The sequence below is a fragment of the Temnothorax longispinosus genome, chromosome 2, assembly GCF_030848805.1.
Source record: "Temnothorax longispinosus isolate EJ_2023e chromosome 2, Tlon_JGU_v1, whole genome shotgun sequence".
NCBI classification, from domain to species: Eukaryota; Metazoa; Arthropoda; class Insecta; order Hymenoptera; family Formicidae; genus Temnothorax; species Temnothorax longispinosus.
The window spans coordinates 94,528-114,239 of NC_092359.1; the positions used below are offsets into that span (position 1 = coordinate 94,528).

A 19,712-nucleotide genomic window follows, 5' to 3' on the forward strand; every position below is an offset into this window, starting at 1 on the left:
CACACAGGACGCGGAAACGCTTGCCGCGCGGTAGCCAATCAACTTTTGGTTCTTACGGAAAAACAACACGTTGATTGGCTACGGCGTCGCTTCTTGCCGCGCGGCAAGCGTTTCCGCGTCCTGTGTGCAGAAGCCATAAGGGTCCAGACACACACTTCTGCACAACGCATAATCCGTAAGCATAAAAAAATTGCGTGGTCCATACACATGTGCATAAGGAAATAGACCACGCAGTTTTCTTATGCTTACGTATTATGCGTTGTGCAGAATGTGCAGAAGTGTGTGCTCCCCGCTTAAATCGAGCCGTGTAAACGTAGTCATTTTATCCTTAGGTCTGTTCGTTTTCGCTGCACTTCTGAACTAGTGCAACATAATGCAATAAGTTAGAATGAAACAAATATATTTTCTTTCATTCCAACTTATTGCTTATTAGTTGAGAAGTGCAACGGAAACGAACAAGCCTATTATGGCCTAGTTTACACCGATCACTTGATACGCGTATTAAATAGTAAATAACTAGTAAATAAGTCTGATTATTGGCTGATCAGTTCAAATATACTATTTGATACGCGTATCAAGAGATCGGTGTAAACTAGGCCAATGGTTATTTACTATTTAATACGCGTATCAAGTCACACATCTCAAGTGATCTCGATGTAAACTCTGCTCTAAGAGAAAAGCTGCAAGCTTATTGGCTAAAACTGTGCGATAGCCACGCACGTTGCAGCCTTTCTGTTAGATCAGAGTTTGCGCATACGGGCTATGAATACCGGCCTTAAAGCGCGGCGCCTAAAGCGCCATCTCGCACTTGGCAGGATAGTCGCGCTGTTAATTTCCATCGTCACGTGACTCGTGTCGGGCCAATCGTGGCGGCTCGGTGACCCTATACGTGGCATAAGGTACGAATCTTTTCCACGTCCGCCATTTTGACATACGGTACTTTTCGAGAGTGTTGGTTTTATGTTTTATCGTTTCTCGTGAAAATAATCTTTTTTACTGAAACGTAAGTAACGCAAGTATCGTACGTGTGCAACGTGGCGTCAAGAGAGAACTCGATAGTAAGAGCAAGTCTCTGGGTGATGGATCTTTGAGCGGAGAACCTTTGAAAACGATTCGCTGGGCTGGGGAGTAGGTCGAAGGTGACAGGCAGTCAGGCAGTCAGGCAACCCGGGTGTACTTACGCAGTGGCTTGTGGCTTGTGGCTTCGCAAACCGCACGATACCCTCCACTTCGCTCGACGCTCGCGCGGTATCTCGCGCTCTACTGGCCTTTTAAATAGAATACCAACGTCCTTTAAAGCCGCATATAGCTCATCGGCACACGCGGCATTCGGCATTCGGCAAAGCAGTCTAGCGATCCCCGACGGTACGCTAGTCCGATAATCCATAGCAATTTTGTTGAGATGATGATAATCGAAATCGATAGAGAGCGGTGAGCGTCTCGTGCGTGCGTGCGTGCGTGCGTGCGTGCATGCATGAGGAAGATATCGAACGTACGATTCCCGCCATGTCGAGATTCATTGTCGATCCTCCGGTGTCTCGCGGCTGCCTTTTTACACGATCAGGTTAGATCCTTCCTCCTAGCGAGCCTCTTGTACCTCGGCGGACGCTGCACGATCAGGATTGTGCGTATCGTATGTGTTGTGCTCGCGAGGAAACGCCACCGTGGACACGCGCGGCCACGCGACGGCAGACCGATCATCGGAGACCGTGATCCGCGATCCGTAATGCCGCTTTTTCCTCTATCATTCACGATGTTGCCCCGTTAACGTCGCTCCCGCCTCGCGATTTTACGCTCAAGAGACAGAAGGAACGAGAGAATCGACATCTTTACACACACACACACACACACACGAGTGATATGTGATATATCTTGTCATGCTCTTTGTGCATTTAATATTGCATTTGTCCAAACATGTAAACCCAATTTTTCATTTCGTGCCAAGCTCGATTCTACAATTTAACATGTGCACATACAGCTTTGTAGATCTATATTAATCTTAAAAATGTATAAACATATCCAGGTTTCAAATTATGAAATAAATATGGTATATACACTTATAGGAACCTTATAGTAATCTCTCGGTTGTCGCGTAGGACACGGTGTTTCTAAATGACAAAATCTGATATACATTTTATAAGAATATATTATATATTAACATTTTTTTTATTGTATCACAATATAATGGATATGTATGTGTATATGTGTTTCGGCGTATGTTCAGGTCCTGACACACAAACACCAACCATGGGGAATATGTTTGCAACGTTATTCAAAGGTCTCTTTGGCAAGAAGGAAATGAGGATTTTGATGGTGGGTCTTGATGCAGCGGGTAAAACCACAATTCTGTACAAATTAAAATTAGGGGAAATTGTTACTACAATTCCCACTATAGGTAAATACGCGTCTGTTTTTTTCTTTTTTACAAACACATGCAAACTTAAAGTAGTGCTGTCCAACATTGTTAACAATAATATCTTCTAAGAAAAAGGAGGAGGCAATAACCGTAAATGTGGACACGCGCGTCAAGCCAATATCAACACGTACAAATCTTGGACAGCACTGATTTAATAAATATAATATTAAATATTAAATAATATTTCTTGTACATTTCTTTCGTATAAACAATTATATATATATATATATATGTATATATAATTGTATCAATTTATTCAAAGGTAATAAATAATTTAGTTTATTTTTGTATATTGTGCAACTTTTATACCAAACATTATAATAATTTATAAACATGTCAGAGATGGTAATATTACACATGTAAATGTAATTTTTAGGTTTCAATGTAGAAACGGTTGAGTATAAAAATATAAGTTTCACTGTATGGGATGTGGGCGGCCAAGATAAAATAAGACCTCTATGGCGGCATTATTTTCAGAATACACAAGTATGTACTACGTACTACGTATAACGTGTGTGTGTGTGTGTGCACCTTATTTTCTTTTTCAATATCTTTTATTAGATCAAATCAAATGACGTGATTATTTCCGTTATTATATCGATTCTCCATCGATATTCCATTGTCTCATCTCTCCATGTTTAATTTTGCAGGGATTGATATTCGTCGTTGATAGTAATGATAGGGAACGTATCGGTGAAGCACGCGAAGAGTTGATGAGAATGCTGGCGGAAGATGAACTCAGAGATGCGGTACTCCTCATATTTGCTAACAAGCAAGTAAGTAGAGTCCTCTGTGAACGTTGCATACGCGTGATTTAAACAAAGGACGATATTGAACGAGAGTAACATTTCAGGATCTGCCGAACGCAATGAACGCAGCAGAGATCACCGACAAATTGGGATTACATTCTCTGCGTAATCGCAATTGGTACATCCAGGCAACGTGTGCCACGAGTGGAGACGGACTTTACGAGGGCCTCGATTGGCTTTCCAATCAGCTGAAAAATGCCAACCGCTAATTGGAAAACGTACTCTGTCAACATTCAGTTGCTATTACCATCATACAAAAACAGCTGCACACCTCCTCCCCCTCTCTGCTACGAATGGGTAACATAAGAAACAAACGATACAAAACGTCGCAAGTTCTCCGATCTTGAGTGGAAAATGAAGGAGGAGCAGTATGAGTTATTCCTGGGAGTTGTCTCTGTATCAGTAGGTTTTTTTTCGAGGGGGGAGAGGAGCGAGGAAGCGGCCGCCAGGCACACACGATCGAACGGCCACATCGGACTATTGCCTTGCGCAACTTATTATTATAATTATTATTATTATATTAGCATTATATAGTTACACTTTTTACACAGAGATGCCACAAGAATGTGGAAAACTTGGAAGTAATTATATTAAAGTACCTAACTCTGAAACATACGATACACATTGATTAATGAGTAATTTAAATGATACCTCTTCAATGAGAAAATTTAACAAAACACACGCCCACACACACACACACATATACGAGAAAAGAAAAAAGATCAAGTACCCACCAGGTGTTGCCAGTTTTGAATGCGTTGGACATACCGCGTATCATAATGTAGCTGCATATTGTACATTACATTATATAAATATGATAAAAATGTGATCAATAGACGAGAGAATGTTGCTCTGTCCACTACATTTTCAAAACGTGCTCTCGCTTCGGCCCAGCGCGATTTACACGAAACTGCAAACGGTGATTGCAGCAGACGGTGCAATGACTTATCGTTTCCTAGTTACAAAAGTTGCTTTCTATTTCTTTAAGTTCTCGGCGATAGAAAACTTGGGAAAACGGAAGCTATGGATACGTATCTCGCTAGCTGATCGCGGCTGAGGGGTGGCATCTTCTTCTCACCTTCCGCCCGCGTTCAGTTTAAAACTTACAGTTATCCAAACATGTATGTCTTGCTAAAAAGGAGAAGCGATTTATTTATTACACCTCAATAAGGTACATTAGAATATATCCTTGACATTCCGAAATTGTGCAGTGAACGTGATGATAACGTCAGAGACCCGAGAGAAAAATTTCAAAAGGCTCCAACCTGTCAGCGAAAAGTCAGGCCTTAGTAGCTGATAACGTCGTAAACTTTTGCCATTGTGGCGTTATCCGCCAGTATTTTCGACCTTACATCGCGGTCGTTCTTCGATGTCCCAACGTTTTTCCTGTCTTTGAAATACATTGTTTTTACGATATACTCCTTCCCCTAATTTTTCATTAAATCGCCTTTTCGTCATATGCGAAACGTCGTATAATTATGTATGAATGTTTAAACACGTTGTGAAATATATTGTAATTGTGCTTTATATACGTAGTCTATACATTATTCGCCATCGGGCACACGGTGTCTCTTTCAATCGTTAGTTGGATCGCGATTACGTCGTTACGTTCCTAATAAGCTTTAACACACATACACACGACTAGAAGTAACGGCAATAGATATTTTTACGATAAGCGATTCTTCATATCATCGATTACTCTCACACCCTAAAGACGTGTAGATGATGCGCGCGCGTGCGTGTGCATGGGCGTGTAACGTACATATACAATGCATACGCGCTCTACGCTCCTTACTATAATATACTTCGGCTGGATTGTCTATTTCAAATCAAGTTTTTTTTCTTTTTCAACACTCGTATAGTTTAATCATCAAAATATATCGCTCATCCTTCTACGTACATTACGTGTTGATTTTAACGTAATTTAAGTTGAGTCGCCTTAGCGTACGTGCGTAACGTTGTCCGCATGTAAAAAATTGGACGTTTTGAAGCGAGAATCACACGTTCTCCGACGTTAAAACAAAAATAGAAATCTTAGTGGATAAAGCGAAGAACGTGCTTATTCATACATGCGTATCATATATTATAGCTAAAACGCGCGCTATTGCTAAAAATTAATTTAAAAATATATCGAAAGGATATATATTCTAACAAGGTCATTTTACGCTACGAGAAATGCTTACGTTCAATAATCTCTTTGTGTACCGTTCGATATACACTTATATAACGATTATTTCGTTGCATCGGCTTTTTTTATATTTATACGTACCCTCGATCCTTCGCACAAACATATATATATATATATATATATATATATATATATATATATGTATGTACATACCAGGCGCCCGCGCCGTTAATGCCTTCCACTCTTTCGACATTATGAATCGATCATGGTTCGGAACTGAATGGCTTGATTAATGCTCGACAAGTGCAGGATGAAAAATAAAACGCAATAGATTGAACAATATTGAGTTAATTAATACAAGTATATAATATATATATATTTTTTTTTATTTAAATATTTCCACCAATGGTCATAGCGAATATACAGTTTCGATTCACAAATTATAAAAGAAGCGCGAGCCTTCCATGCCTTTTATGCCGCGCGCATCTACACAGAAATATATGTATAAATAATAAACACAATTTATTATGGCTACGGTCCGATTCACAGCGTTGAAAACATCGCTCTATCTTCGTTTGATATATTCGATGTGCAACGAAAGATAGACAGTAGACAGAACGATCCTTTTATAACAGCTTGTCAGCGTTGTGAGTTGTGTGAGCGTGATAGCGTGAATCGGACCGCAGCCTATATGATACATCTCGACAGAAATATTAGTTCTTTACCAATTTTTCTGCGCCTCGATTCAGATAAAAATATACTGTTCGTTTGAAGCACACAAACATAAATATCAATATCCGCGCGCGCACGCGCGTACATCGTATTTATAATACAATCGCAAAACTAACAATAAACAAGATCGTTGTTACCATAACGACTACGATAAAAGGGCGTTTCTGAAAATGCATTATTATCCAGCTGTGCATGCGAGAAGATTTAAAGCTATAAGTGAGATTTGAGATAAATAAGTGTATAAATCCGCGCAGTTCCCTGCGCGGCCTCGAGGCCTCGAGTCTCGAGTGCCAGCGCTAACACGTGCTCAACCAGCTCACGTGTTCGGCGCTCACAGCTCACACCGGCACGCATCTGATGACAGTGGTCACTGGTCAAGTGGTGACAGGTCTGGCTCTGGCTCTGGCCTCGCCGTGGCCGCTGGCCGCTGCGCGCTGACCGGAAGAAAGAATCAAGGAACAAGAGGGAAATTCGTTTAATTTGCATACATGTCCATTTGTATTCGGCTTATCCGTCGCGAGGTCGAGAGAACAACGTGACGCGCGTCTTCTCATCTCGGCTGCTTACACGTAGATGTAAGACGAACGAATAAACAACTCGCCGATACACAGGCACAGGTTATCTGTCACTGTTGTCGCGGAAGAGGTAACTTTTCTCGTTGCGACCGAGCGACGACGACGGACGACGACATCCACTCGTTGTAAGCTTGCAAGAGATATGATTGCAAGAAAAAGGAAGAATATACGCGCGGAGTCAGCGGAGAAGGCCGGCCGGGCGGGAGGGGCCGATAAGAGAAATCGACGTGGGCGTGCTACGTGGAATCGTGAAAGTGAAGGTAGCAAAGGTATGCTGCCGCTGCCGCTGCCGCTGCCACTACTACCTGCGGCAGAGGCCGACCGAACCGGATGAATACCTGTTGCCTGTTGCCTGTTGCTCCTTCCTTTCTTCCTTTCCTCCCTCGCCCGCTCGCTCGCGTTGGCGTTCGCGTTCGCGTCTCTTGACGTGACGTGACGTGGGCAGCCGTATCGAGAGATTTACCGAGAGCAACGCGCGACGATAAACACGACGCGCGATAAGGGGATATATATATATATATATATATCGTGTTGGCAAGTGTCAAACGCTGCGTGTTGACATGGAGCGCCTGAGAGAGAAGCTGAGCGAATACGACCAGGAACATCTGCTCCGATTTTGGGAGGAGCTGGTGGACGAGGATAGGTACCATCTAGCGAATGATATAGATGAGCTTGACCTGCAGGAAATTACCGGATATTTCAAGAGGGCTGTGGAATCCTCCCAGCGCATCGGCCAGAGTACGCTGGATGCCAAGTTACAGCCGATCGATGGGACCAAGCGTGCCTCTGCCAAGACGTCCACCGAGAAAGAGTTGGACATGTACGAGGAACGTGGCTTGAAAGAAGTAGCCGAAGGTCGCGTCGCTGTCGTACTGTTGGCAGGTGGTCAAGGCACGCGTCTAGGAGTCACCTATCCTAAGGGAATGTACGACGTTGCGTTGCCGTCCCATAAAACTCTTTTCCAACTGCAGGCAGAAAGAATACTCTCTCTGCAAAATATGGCGCAGCAACGGTATGGAAAACATGGAGAAATAACTTGGTAGGTTTGCAAGAATCATTATACGTATTCATTGTTTTACAAGGGTAGCTACAAGTATCCTACTATGCACTATGCTAAGGAAAAGGAAAGCAATAAGCATCACGTGACGTCATTTTCGTTTTCAGGTATATCCTTACTAGCGAAGCCACTCATGACGCCACTGTTGAATATCTAAGCAAACGCAACTATTTTGGTTTAAAAGAGAAAAATGTCAAAGCCTTCAAACAGGGTATGCTACCGTGTTTCACCTTTGACGGAAAGATTATTTTGGACGCGAAGCATCGTCTTTCCAAGGCTCCCGATGGTAACGGAGGATTGTATCGCGCTTTGAAAAATCAAGGAATATTGGACGATATGTTACAACGCGGTATTCGGAGTATTCACGCACATTCCGTGGACAACATCTTGGTGAAAGTAGCGGATCCTATATTCATAGGATACTGCTTGCTGTCTGAGACCGACTGCGGAGTTAAAGTTATCGACAAGTCTTCTCCCTCTGAAGCTGTTGGCGTAGTTTGCAAGGCATGTTTTCTTTTACAATATTAATACAGGATGTTGAAAAAAAGTGTTAAATATTTTGAGAACAGTGGTATTTATCAAAACAATAAGAAAATGTCCGGTAAACATGAGTCTTAAATTAAATATCTGTTAAGAATGTTAAGATATGGGCCAGTCTTCATCGTATACTGTAGGAGGTGCCCTATGTAGTTCCCATTCATTGCTATGCATCCTTTAATTCCTCTTGCGAATACACCTCCCTATTTTTGGCTATGAGGATACATACATTTAAAGACCTTGGTATATTCAACACCATCGATGACGTACAAACATTCAACATACTATCTGTTCCTGTTCTCTCAAAATATGTAGCATTTTTTTGTAACACCCTGTATATACATATGCACGCGCGCGCGCGCGCGCGCGCACACACACCTATACCTATCTTTTACTACTTTTATTTTGGTTGATATAGGTGGAAAATCACTATCAAGTGGTTGAATATAGCGAAATGACGAAAGAGACTGCGGAGCTTCGACATGCCGATGGACAACTGGTATACAATGCTGCTAATATATGCAATCACTACTTCACGATCGATTTTTTAAAAGATGTCGGATATCTTTACGAGAAAGATTTGCCTCTGCACGTGGCAAAAAAGAAAATTCCATACGTTAATGACGATGGAATAAGAATCATTCCAAACGTTCCTAACGGCATCAAGATAGAGAAATTTGTGTTTGACGTGTTTCCCTTCGCAAAGAATTTCGCAGTATGGCAGGGAACGCGTGAGGAGGAATTTAGCCCGCTGAAAAATTCAAGTTCCGCTGGTCAAGATTGCCCGAGCACCGCCCGCACCGATTTGCTCACGTTACATAAAAAGTGGTTGCTGGAAGCAGGTGCGAGAGACGTCGGGGACAATGTCGAGATCTCTCCTTTGCTTTCGTACGCGGGAGAAAATTTGTGTCAAATCGTTAACGATCGATCTTTCATGGGACCACAAGTTCTCGAGTAAGAAAAATATAAACTCTCCATCAATCTATACTATGTAGATAACGAGATGTCCCAGCAAGTGACCGTTACGTTTCTGAACCGCCCATATTATTTGTATACTATCCGGTTTTCGGTATATATTATAATACTCGTGGTTACTTTTTTAACTCCATGGACTGGCTGAAACAAATAAAAAGAATGAAGAAAAGGGAAACAACATGTAAACAAAGACTGTATACAGTGTCGATACGTCGATACGTATGCATAGAATTTGGCTGTATAAATTCAAATGTACGTCGGCTATAATCTGGCAATATTATTATTTAGTCCATAAGCATTGCGACTGTCACATTTTTATATATTATTACTGTTATAGTATTTGGTATATCGTATGAAATAAAAGTAATGAATATACAAGCGTTTCTAATATTTCTGTAGTAAATCTAATCGTGTGCTTTTATTATAAGCATACAAGTCTAAGCTTATATGAAACGGGAACTACTTGTGCACGATTTTCAAGACAATTATAATTGTGATAAGTTGGACTCTTTTTAAAGAGTCCCTATAATAAAAGTCTGGACACCGGCCGTCCATGTATGGGATAAAACCAGAAGTTTCCCTGGTTGGGATGACGTAGAGTGTGTAAAAGTGATAAGTTAGCTGAGAGTGACAAAGAGATTAATTATATGTCTTCTTGAAAGAAAATATCTATTACATTAACGCTAACATCCATCAAAAATAAGTATTTTGGTTTGCATTTATTTTTTAATAGGATTTGAATTGAACATCTTGCGCCTTCATCCCCCATACATGCGGCCGCCACTACAACGCGGTGTCCAGGTTGGTCCAGGTCTCTAGACTCTTTAATTATAGATTATAGGGACTCGAGATGACTTTTTTATGCTTTTAGCGCGCTCTTTTCAACCATAAACATCAAATGGTATTATTGTTTGGGAGAGATAATTAATAAACTTGTTGCATGGTTTATCTTTCCTCTTTTTCTTTTCACGTTGGAGAGAAAAAGAGAAAAGATTAAAGCCCCTTGCACAATGCCAGGCAACAGGCAATAGGAACAGGAAATAACCAAAAAATCGTTAATTACAACCTAAAAAATTCAAATGCTATGATTGGTTGGCAATAGGCAATAGGCACAGAATTTCCAACGTGACGGAAACTCTGTGTCTATTGCCTGTGTCACTGTTTATTCTGCATTTATACATGATTTCTGATTTCTATTCCCTGTTCCTATTGCCTGTTGCCTGGCATTGTGCAAGGGGCTTAACTGCGGGGCCCGATTCTCTAACGAGAAACGTATGCGCAACCTCTATTGGCTCTAACAGAAAGGCTGCAACGTGATTGGCTATCGCACAGTTTTTAGCCAATAAGCTGCAGCTTTTCTGTTAGAGCAGCGTTTACGCATACATACGTTTGTCGTTAGAGAATCGGGAAGGCCTAAAGCGGGGAGAGGCTATTGGTTAGCCTCATGGGACTAACCAATCAGAATGATTCCGAGATTCCGTCCTGCATGGGGAGCCACCCTGAGCCTTATGCTGAATGCTCCGTGCTCCATCTATATATTCTTATGTCTATGGTTCTGACGTATGTAACTGCTGATTTAACTCAAATATGGAATTTGCAATTTGCAAAGTTAAGTTATCGTAATAATTGCTTAATATAATATAATATAATATAAATGTTTAACATCATTACAAATTACAAAATTGTGTGTATATAACAGAACTCAATATAGTAAGAAGTATGAAACTGTTTAGTGTCGTTGAAGGTTGAAGAAGAAGAATGGCAAAAGTGATCGTAAAACGAGTACTTTGCACGTGTATTGTTTCAAGAAAATTGATAGAAAAAAATAATCAAGTGATTTGCATGATATAGATCTTCGTTTATTGTGAAGATACTGCAGCTTTGCACGCCCGAATGACAGTAATGAATAATTTATTATTAAGCGTTATTGTTAATAAAGCTGTATATATATACATACGGAAGTAAATTAAGTAAATTAACCATGTCTCATGTTGCTGACAAAATTATACGAATCCTACACGAGTGTCATCCTAACAAAGACGATTTTGAGAATAAGACAAAAGACTCGAGTGAGTCGAAAGAATCAAGAAAGAAAATCGAGAAAGAAAAGTTGGAGAAAATCAAGAGTGATGCAGACAAATTTTTCGCAGATACACGATGCAACTATATAGCAAGTGTTGAATATGCTAGTTTAAATAAGATGCTGGCTCTGTGTAATTTAGAGGTATAGTTGAATCTTTAAATTGTCTAGATATAAAGGAACGTATTCTACAAGACACGCACGTATACTTGGTATATTGTGATAACTGTTGAGAGATATATGCAATACGTTATTATATATTATTTTTCAGATTGGCAACGAGATCACAGCTATTCATCATTTGGTTGAAGCTCACGCAGTGATACTTCGACAACACATTTTGCACAGATATCAAAAGACTCACGTGCGCGAGTCTGTCTGGAATGAACCTCAAATATATGGGCTGAGACCAACACATGTAAAGTTCGAGACAAAATTTACGGACAATAATGAAGCGTTAAAAACGAAACTGTTAAACTTACCGAAAGGTACGCAATACCACCTTTGTCTTTTATTGTATTTACCTTTTTTTACCTTACAACGTTATCAACTTTTTCCACGTTTGTTCGCAGAATGGTACATGATTCAGGTTACTGCCCAGTATGAATCTCCGACTATATTAAGATACAAAAAGCGTACATCCAACGTAATGCATGCTGTACATATTACGATACTTCCTACGGGTATGTCTGACATAGAACCATTGTGTATAACTGTACCAAGACCCGCGACGCAAGTGTCCTACGATATCTGCGAAGAGATTCAGAAACTATTGGATGATTACACATCCGTGCTAAAGACCACTTATACAAATCATAAGCAATATTGGATGATGCGTGCAGATCAAAACAATAAAATGAAGGTAAAGGACTTGAACGTAGGCTAACATACACATTTTGCATAAGGAACATTTTTAACTGATTAATTACAGATAGCTATAAATGGATTGGAGAATGTATGGTTGAGAGAATGGAGAGTATTATTTATGGCCGACCCTATTGAGGATTTGGAAATGGTAAATGAGATTCATCAAATGATTGACAAATTAATATCAGATTTCAAATCTCCGTAAGTAATGCTTATCGAACGTTCGTTGTGCTCGTTGTGTTGTTTAAATATTAAATTTTATTGTTTTACTCTTTTAGCAATGAGATATCAAAAAGATGCAAGTGGCTTTTGAAGAAGGTATCGATAGGTGCGGGTTTTCTCACGCGTGAGGAAATAGCGCGTGCGATCAAGTTTCTACTTCCCGAACATGAAAAACTTGCAAACAACATCATTTTATCTATTTATGGGAAGTTACCATACATAAAAAACCTAGAGAATACAAAGCGGCAAACGTTGGTTCTAATTATTGACGAGGTAAACATACAATATGAGACATGAATTATACGAAAGTACGAATTTATCCAAGTTTGTTTTGTATATAAAGTATATAATTGCTTTTTTTTTTTTTTTTCTTCTTAATTTTTTCTCAAGCACATGGATTACATAGCGTTTGAAGCTATGGAAATTATTAAGAACCATCCTACTACCCGTTTCCCATCTCTACATGTAGCATATGCATTATTTAAAGAACACGAAGATACTATAGTGGATGGTTGTAAAATAATTAAAGCTAGAGAAGACATGGGAATTTGCGTAGTTAATCCTTCCGGTGATCTTGATAAAATGGAAAAACGTATGAAGCTTTTTATGGACTTTTGGTTACCGCAGTGGAAAAGCTGTTATAATGCACAACCTGGTGAAGAAATGTCTGAAGCGTTAATAAATCGTGACATTTTAATGTAGGATATTATTTCTCTATTAAAAGTCCTTAATCTGTTTATTATTTGTCAGAGATTGTACTTTGCTTCTCTTTTTCTCTTTTACAGGTATACTGGTCATGGAAACGGCATAGAATATTTATCTGGAGAAGATATTGAAAGGATGAGAGTGAAGTCTACCGTTTTATTATTTGGATGTAGCAGCGTGAAACTACTTGTAATAGGTGGAAGATATCCACCTTATGGCGTTTCAAATCAATATTTAATAGCGTGCAGGTAAAAAGAATGTATTGAACTGTTATGTTCGTGTCATGTATAAGAATTTCGAATTTCTTTCCATTTAAATCTACATGAGAAATCGCATGCCAAACACGCTCCTTTTTCTCTCCCCAATCTACACATAAATGCATACGATCATACGTAACACGTTAATTTACAATTCAGTCCTTGCCTCTTGGGTATGCTGTGGGAAGTAACGGATGCAGATATCGATAAAATGACAACAAATTTCATGAGTACGTGGATTCCTTCGTCTTCGAAGAAATCATGGGCTGAGGTAGACATGGATAGTTGGAGTTCTGGTACTCTGAGTTAGTATTAGTATTTGATTGAAAATATAAATCATGCGTTTGTGCTTCCTCAATATCATATGTTCTCGATAACTTTGTAACTAACGTTTTCAGAATTTACGAAGAACGGAGCAAAGGATAAAACAAAAATGTATGAGCCAGAAATGTTAAGGGCAGTGGCAAAGTCTAAGAATAGTTGCTCGCATTATATGACGGCAGCTGCGATAGTAGTACGAGGTTTACCAATAAAAATAGTTTAAATCCTCGCTGATATCATTGATTATATATTTTTGCAACACTGATGTGAGATAGGTAATTTAAGTTTCTAAGTGTCGTGTGTAGTATGTGTAGTTTGCCGAAAGACAAGACTACAGTACGTTCACTTGTGGAACAAAGTTACATTTTAATTTTAATAATTTAATTTTTATAATGCGAAGATATCTCAGAGACGCATTTTGTATATAAAAATAATAAAAGTGAATTAAAAAGTCGTCGTTTCGATTGATCGCTGCCTTCAAGCCGACTCAAGCTCAGATTACGGTCTTTGGTCACATAATAATCTGCGGTTCTGGTACAGAAGTGGAAATGCTCTTGTGCGGCAAAACCTGTCCGCCATTAATATATAATTCATCCTTCACGATAACGTCTTCTCCTAATACAGTTGTACCTTCCATTCGCACCCATCGTCCTACAACGCTTCTCCAGCCAACGATACAACTGTTAACATATTTTTAATTATCTTGACATGAATATTGTCACATGAATATTCTATGAGGCTTCACATATATTTACGATAAAACTAATACTTGCCCATCTAGCCAAGCATGCTCTTTTATCACAGCTGCTTTAAGAATAGTGCTTCGTTTAATACAACATCCGTCAGCCAAAACGGCGCCAGGACCAATCGTGACGTTGGGTCCGATTCTACAATCCTTGCCAATCGTAGCCGTTGGATCTATCAAGACATTGCCCACTATACCAGGCCCGGAATAAAGCTGTTCGGGATGCTTTTGCCTCAGTGAGGCAAGATACATAGACATTCCTGAATAAAGTTATGGACACTAAGTAATAAGTATATGACGGAACATTGCCGTTTGAGAAAATTCTAATACGCAAGTATTTGCCTGTGAGAAAATCTTTAGGTTGTCCCACGTCCATCCAGAAGCCTGGCAATTCCATGGCGTATAACTCTCCATCCTGAGCCATGCTTGGAAAGACTTCCTTTTCGATACTCGTAGGTTTCAATTCTATTCTGTTTAATACGCTCGGATTAAAGATGTACATACCTATATTTTACAAAAAAGACAGGGAGAAGATATATATATATATACATATATTATGTGTATGTGTGTAGGGGCGCACACGTCGTAAACTTTTTCTAACCGAGTTTCAATCTTTTCCCTATACCATACCTGCGTTAATTTTATTAGATATAAACTCTTGTGGCTTTTCAATAAAGCTCTCAATCTTTCCATCTTCTCCATATACAACTACACCATACTTTGACGGCTCCTCTACTTTAGTGACAACTATAGTTCCCTCTTTACCATGATTCTCATGGACGTCGAGGAGCTGTTTAAAAGGAAAGTCGCAAATGATGTCAGAGTTCAAAACAAAAAATGGATCATCACTGGCAGATAAATATTCACGCGCGAGCGCAAGTGGCCCAGCGGTACCCAATGGTTCCGGTTCATGAGAAAAGATAAGTTTTACTCCCAGTTTCTTTGCCTCGTGAACCAACTCTTCTTCCATCTCCCGCGCCCGGTAGGAAACGGCCAATATAACTTCACTTACATTTGTCTGTACCTAAAAGTTCAACAAGTTCAAGAAGAGAAGTATACCTTGGAAAGATAAGGAAAATCATACTTTGACGACATTATACCATACTTGGTACTATGCTAAGTCATACCAGTGCTTCAATCTGATGTAGAAGCATCGGTTTATTTGCAAACTCGACAAGTGGCTTAGGTCGACTTAGAGTAAGAGGTCGCAATCTGGTGCCATAACCACCCACAAGTATCAAAGCACGCATGGTTTGTAATTTCTTTCTTTTTTCATGCATTCCTACGAATATTCTGCAAAAACGTCATATATATTATAATAAAAACAAAGGTATTCTCTATTTGCAAAACATGTATAATTACGTTGCACGGTCTACACATTATAATAACGTTGTTGTGACACAACCTATTATCAAATCATCTATTATTACGTATTAAATCACAATTTATAACGGAAGAAATCAACGACCTCCATTCTAAATTTGCAAAATGTAAAATTATATTTTACTCGATATTACTCTTGCCCAGTAAATTTATTTACTCTTATTTTGTTATTTCCATCCTAATACCTACGTTACATCATTTATTTAGTAATATAATACGTACCTGCATTACACCGCGGTATTATTTATATTGCTTATTGCCCTCTTTGTTGTTGAAACACACAATGTTACTACTTATGTTAACTACCGTCTACCGTCTTGTTAATGAAGACACTTTGATATATTGTCACTATTGTCAGTAGTATGGCCACGCCACGGCCACGTATCACACGTATGACGTATGGCGTCCAGCCCGTCCAGGTCCAGTGCGTGCAGTGATACCTGATACCGCTGGGCTGCTGACAAATTAGTTTACGTAGTTATCCGCGACACAGAAATTCGTGAGACAACAAGTGAATGAGGGTCACGTAAAGAAAAGATACGCTATAGATTTATGTTTATGATACTTACAGCTTTTTACATTCACTCGCATCGATAATGTAATCTCGCGAGAAAGAAATGTTCTTATCGTAAACACGGATATGTTCGGGTGAACACGTAGCACTTGCTTCTATCAGTCTAGCGGATCTTACGTGGCAATAATTGTCTTGTCACCGAGGTCCGAGATACCATACCTTGGCCTATATCTGCCCAGCCCATGTGCTTAGTGTCATCGGTTGGCTATTCGAATGACAAAGAGACAAATATTTTTTATAATATTTTAATTGTACACAACGTATTTATAACGACATATATCCAGAGACACTTGTCTTTTCACATAAACATATGACGTTAGACACTTGAACTGTCTATCAGTATCAGTACTTATCTAAAAGCGGAAAGCCTAAGGCCTAAGCCTAACCCTAACCTATAAGTATAATCGAGCATGCGACACGAGTCTCGAATATATCGCTCGATATATGCGACACGCGTGCAACTCGCTGAGATAGCTAGGCGCTAGGCCGGCTAGGCGTGGTATGTAATCCGATAGGAAATTTGATATTAAACAAATTTACATGATTTAGTATGTTTGTGTGTGGGTGTGATGTAAAAGGCTTCATTGTATACATCGCACAAGAGTGAAACTGTATTTATTTAGACAAATAAAATACAAAGAGTTGCATAAAGATAAAGCACGTTACACAATCATTTCCAGCTCTCGGGCATAGTCTATCGCGAGTGTTGCCAATTCAGAACTCGGGATAGGCTCCTCGGATTTTTTCTCGCTAGTCGTGGTAAAATAAAAATAGCCGTCCTTTGACAGATTCCAGTTCTTTTTGGTGGCAAACGCTTTTATGTCTTTCTCCGTGGTTAAATTGAGCATCCTTGCGGCATCCTGAATGGAAATTTTGTCGTATGCGCTTTCCATGCACGCGCCAATCTCGTCGCGAACGGTATTTAATAAAATGTCTATGAAGAAATTGTAGGATGCGGCGGGCACGTTACCCTTGGCCAGGAAAATCTTGTTGTACGAACCCTCCATCAAATACTGCTCCAAGCTTAGAGGATGCCTTATATAAACGTTTGACTGTATCTGATCGGACGGCAGGAGTTCCAGTTCCGTGTGAAATTCCGCGACGCGATTTTGCGACAGCAGAAACAAGAGATTGAGACCGAGAAGCTGATATTTGTAAGCCGACTCCATTAAACCGGATTTATAATCGAAATAGTAACACTTTAATTGCGCCATGTATCTCTCGAAGGAAGGTATATCCTCAGTGGCGATGCTCCATTGCGCTCCGATTTCCAATATGTCTCCTGCGGTTCAAACAAGATATATAAAAAGTCACTTATGTATGTGAAACACTTAGCTTACTAACGATTAACGTACTTGCGATTAATAATTCATTTTGACTGGCCGTGCTATTTGACGTCGGGAGGAACATCAGGTGAGTGAGACCGATCTGTGCATGAAAATTATTACCAACGTGTCAATATTATATTATATTACACTATCTATACTGTGCTATCAAACAAAATGCTACATATCTAAAAGCTGAAAAATTCGAAAACAAAGTCGCGACGGCAAATGATGACAATCCATTTCGACAATCCACAAGAGCGGTGAGAGGTTATGAGGTATAAGATTGCTTATCAACAATTATCTCGCTCGATACTACGAATCAAGTATGTAATGTAAATTACCTTCAATTGGTTGAGCACGTCGCCACATTTCTTCAAATTGCACGGTGTTCTTGTCCATTCGCGTTTTAAATTCTGATATGAGGCAACAACATCCTCGAGGGCTGCCATCTTTAATCTCACATCTCACCACGAAACACGATACATCGAGATCGAGATAATATGCCAGTTTCTTTTAGCTGCACTGGCTGAACTGGTGCACACTAGTGCAGTAAGTTAGAGTAGTAAGGTCTCACTCTTGAGGCCAATTCCACTGAGCGCGTCACGCGATCTTATTGGTATTCGTCACTTAAGTTAACTAACTGGTGTGACCGACGCGTCACGCGTCGCGCCCAACCATCAAACATCCCATTTCATTACATTCTTGTGACGGAATCGAAATGGGATGTTTGATTGGATGACGCGACGCGTGACGCGCTCAGTGGAAACTCAGCCTAAGTATCTAAGCCCCTTGCACAATGCCAGACAACAGGCAATAGGAACAGGAAATAACCAAAAAATCGTTAATTACAACCTAAAAGTTTAAATGCTATGATTGGTTGGCAACAGGCAATAGGCACAAAATTTCCAACGTGACGGAAACTCTGTGTCTATTGCCTGTGTCACTGTTTATTCTGCATTTATACATGATTTCTGATTTCTATTCCCTGTTCCTATTGCCTGTTGCCTGGCATTGTGCAAGAGGCTTAACTTATTGGCTGCGTTCAGCAGACACAACTGTTGAGTTCGTCTTATCAACACTCCGCGTTGATTGGTTGGCTCTAAAAGTAAAAGCCAATCACGTTCGACTGCTACTGAGCGGCTTGGTCTGCTGAACGCGCCCATTGTACCAGTTCAGCCCAGCTCAGTCAGTGCAGCTAAAAGAAACAGACCAAATATGATCTCATTGTCAGATATGACGGGAAAAGCTCCAGGGTTTTAGTGAAAATTATAAAAATGGACACATTTACTAGATTTCGACAAATGAAATTTTAGATACTCTAGTGTGTTTCCTCACTTTTGTAATGCGGGGTCTACACGGCGAGTCGTGGGTCGTGGGTCGTGGGTCGTGGGTCGTGAGTCGTAGGACGTGACCACGCACAATCGATTATTCTCCTCAACGTCGATTGTGCATGGTCACGTCTTACGACTCACGACTTTGCGACTCGCCGTGTAGACCCAGCATTACTGTTACAAAAAAGTGTGTGTCCGGGGCTTTAAGCCAGTGAAACTCAAGCAGTAAGCAAATCAGCCAATCACAGTCAAGGTCAAGAACTAAGCGGTAGCGAATCCATACCGTTGATTTCTTATGCTAGGTCTACAATGCAAGTCGTAAAGTCGTGAGTCATAAGAATTGTCCAATCACAATTGAATTTGAGGAGAATAATCGACTGTGATTGGTCAATTCTTACGACTCAAGACTTTACGACTCGCATTGTAGACCTAGCATAAGAGTTCTTGACTGTGATTGGCTGATTTGCTTAAGGCCATTGCACGTAACCAAGTTTTAGTCATAATCGTAAGGCCGTAAGAAAATAGACCACGCACATTCGATTATTCTTCTTGAGCTCGAAGAATAATCGAGTTAAGTTTTTCTATGTGCCACGGGAACGCGCTCATCATTGAAGAATCATGAGATATGAATATCTAGATGCACATATGAGGGGTTCGGTCTGAAAGTGCC

The 19,712-nt window shown here is 40.1% G+C and overlaps 5 protein-coding genes across 11 annotated transcripts; 3 read left to right on the forward strand and 2 right to left on the reverse strand.

The window, feature by feature from the left end:
- Nucleotides 1-859: 859 nt before the first annotated feature.
- Nucleotides 860-4,752, forward strand: Arf79f (ADP-ribosylation factor 1). Of its 2 annotated transcripts, none has more exons than XM_071771650.1 (5): nt 860-1,003; nt 2,225-2,395; nt 2,793-2,902; nt 3,067-3,192; nt 3,270-4,752. In XM_071771650.1, the coding sequence occupies exons 2-5, from the start codon at nt 2,248-2,250 to the stop codon at nt 3,432-3,434; spliced, it is 549 nt and encodes a 182-aa protein (XP_071627751.1). In that variant the 5' UTR covers nt 860-1,003; nt 2,225-2,247; the 3' UTR covers nt 3,435-4,752. The 2 variants fall into 2 exon arrangements, with proteins under 2 accessions (XP_071627751.1, XP_071627752.1); XM_071771651.1 differs by having other exon boundaries at nt 924-1,365.
- Nucleotides 4,753-4,906: 154 nt separating this feature from the next.
- Nucleotides 4,907-9,607, forward strand: Mmy (UDP-N-acetylglucosamine pyrophosphorylase mmy). The gene is made up of 3 exons (XM_071771642.1): nt 4,907-7,699; nt 7,825-8,221; nt 8,673-9,607. The coding sequence occupies exons 1-3, from the start codon at nt 7,221-7,223 to the stop codon at nt 9,210-9,212; spliced, it is 1,416 nt and encodes a 471-aa protein (XP_071627743.1). The 5' UTR covers nt 4,907-7,220; the 3' UTR covers nt 9,213-9,607.
- Nucleotides 9,608-10,785: 1,178 nt separating this feature from the next.
- Nucleotides 10,786-14,135, forward strand: Sse (extra spindle pole bodies like 1, separase). 2 transcript variants are annotated; one of them, XM_071771640.1, is made up of 9 exons: nt 10,786-11,453; nt 11,581-11,797; nt 11,882-12,171; nt 12,241-12,377; nt 12,455-12,671; nt 12,789-13,096; nt 13,184-13,351; nt 13,520-13,665; nt 13,759-14,135. In XM_071771640.1, exons 1-9 carry the CDS (start codon nt 11,211-11,213, stop codon nt 13,902-13,904), a joined length of 1,872 nt encoding a protein of 623 aa, XP_071627741.1. In that variant the 5' UTR covers nt 10,786-11,210; the 3' UTR covers nt 13,905-14,135. The 2 variants fall into 2 exon arrangements, with proteins under 2 accessions (XP_071627741.1, XP_071627742.1); XM_071771641.1 differs by having other exon boundaries at nt 13,026-13,096.
- Gmppb (GDP-mannose pyrophosphorylase B) lies at nt 13,906-16,850 on the reverse strand. 4 transcript variants are annotated; one of them, XM_071771644.1, is made up of 7 exons: nt 16,379-16,850; nt 16,032-16,263; nt 15,554-15,719; nt 15,057-15,450; nt 14,769-14,930; nt 14,455-14,686; nt 13,906-14,361 (listed from the first exon to the last, which is right to left on the reverse strand). In XM_071771644.1, exons 3-7 carry the CDS (start codon nt 15,704-15,706, stop codon nt 14,193-14,195), a joined length of 1,110 nt encoding a protein of 369 aa, XP_071627745.1. In that variant the 5' UTR covers nt 15,707-15,719; nt 16,032-16,263; nt 16,379-16,850; the 3' UTR covers nt 13,906-14,192. The 4 variants fall into 4 exon arrangements, with proteins under 4 accessions (XP_071627745.1, XP_071627744.1, XP_071627747.1 ...); XM_071771643.1 differs by having other exon boundaries at nt 16,032-16,266; XM_071771646.1 differs by lacking the exons at nt 16,032-16,263; nt 16,379-16,850 and having other exon boundaries at nt 15,532-15,666.
- A 117-nt stretch (nt 16,851-16,967) lies between these two features.
- On the reverse strand, nt 16,968-18,208 carry Rpn12 (regulatory particle non-ATPase 12). 2 transcript variants are annotated; one of them, XM_071771648.1, is made up of 3 exons: nt 18,053-18,208; nt 17,739-17,811; nt 16,968-17,665 (listed from the first exon to the last, which is right to left on the reverse strand). In XM_071771648.1, exons 1-3 carry the CDS (start codon nt 18,158-18,160, stop codon nt 17,046-17,048), a joined length of 801 nt encoding a protein of 266 aa, XP_071627749.1. In that variant the 5' UTR covers nt 18,161-18,208; the 3' UTR covers nt 16,968-17,045. The 2 variants fall into 2 exon arrangements, with proteins under 2 accessions (XP_071627749.1, XP_071627750.1); XM_071771649.1 differs by lacking the exon at nt 17,739-17,811 and having other exon boundaries at nt 18,053-18,178.
- Nucleotides 18,209-19,712: the final 1,504 nt, after the last annotated feature.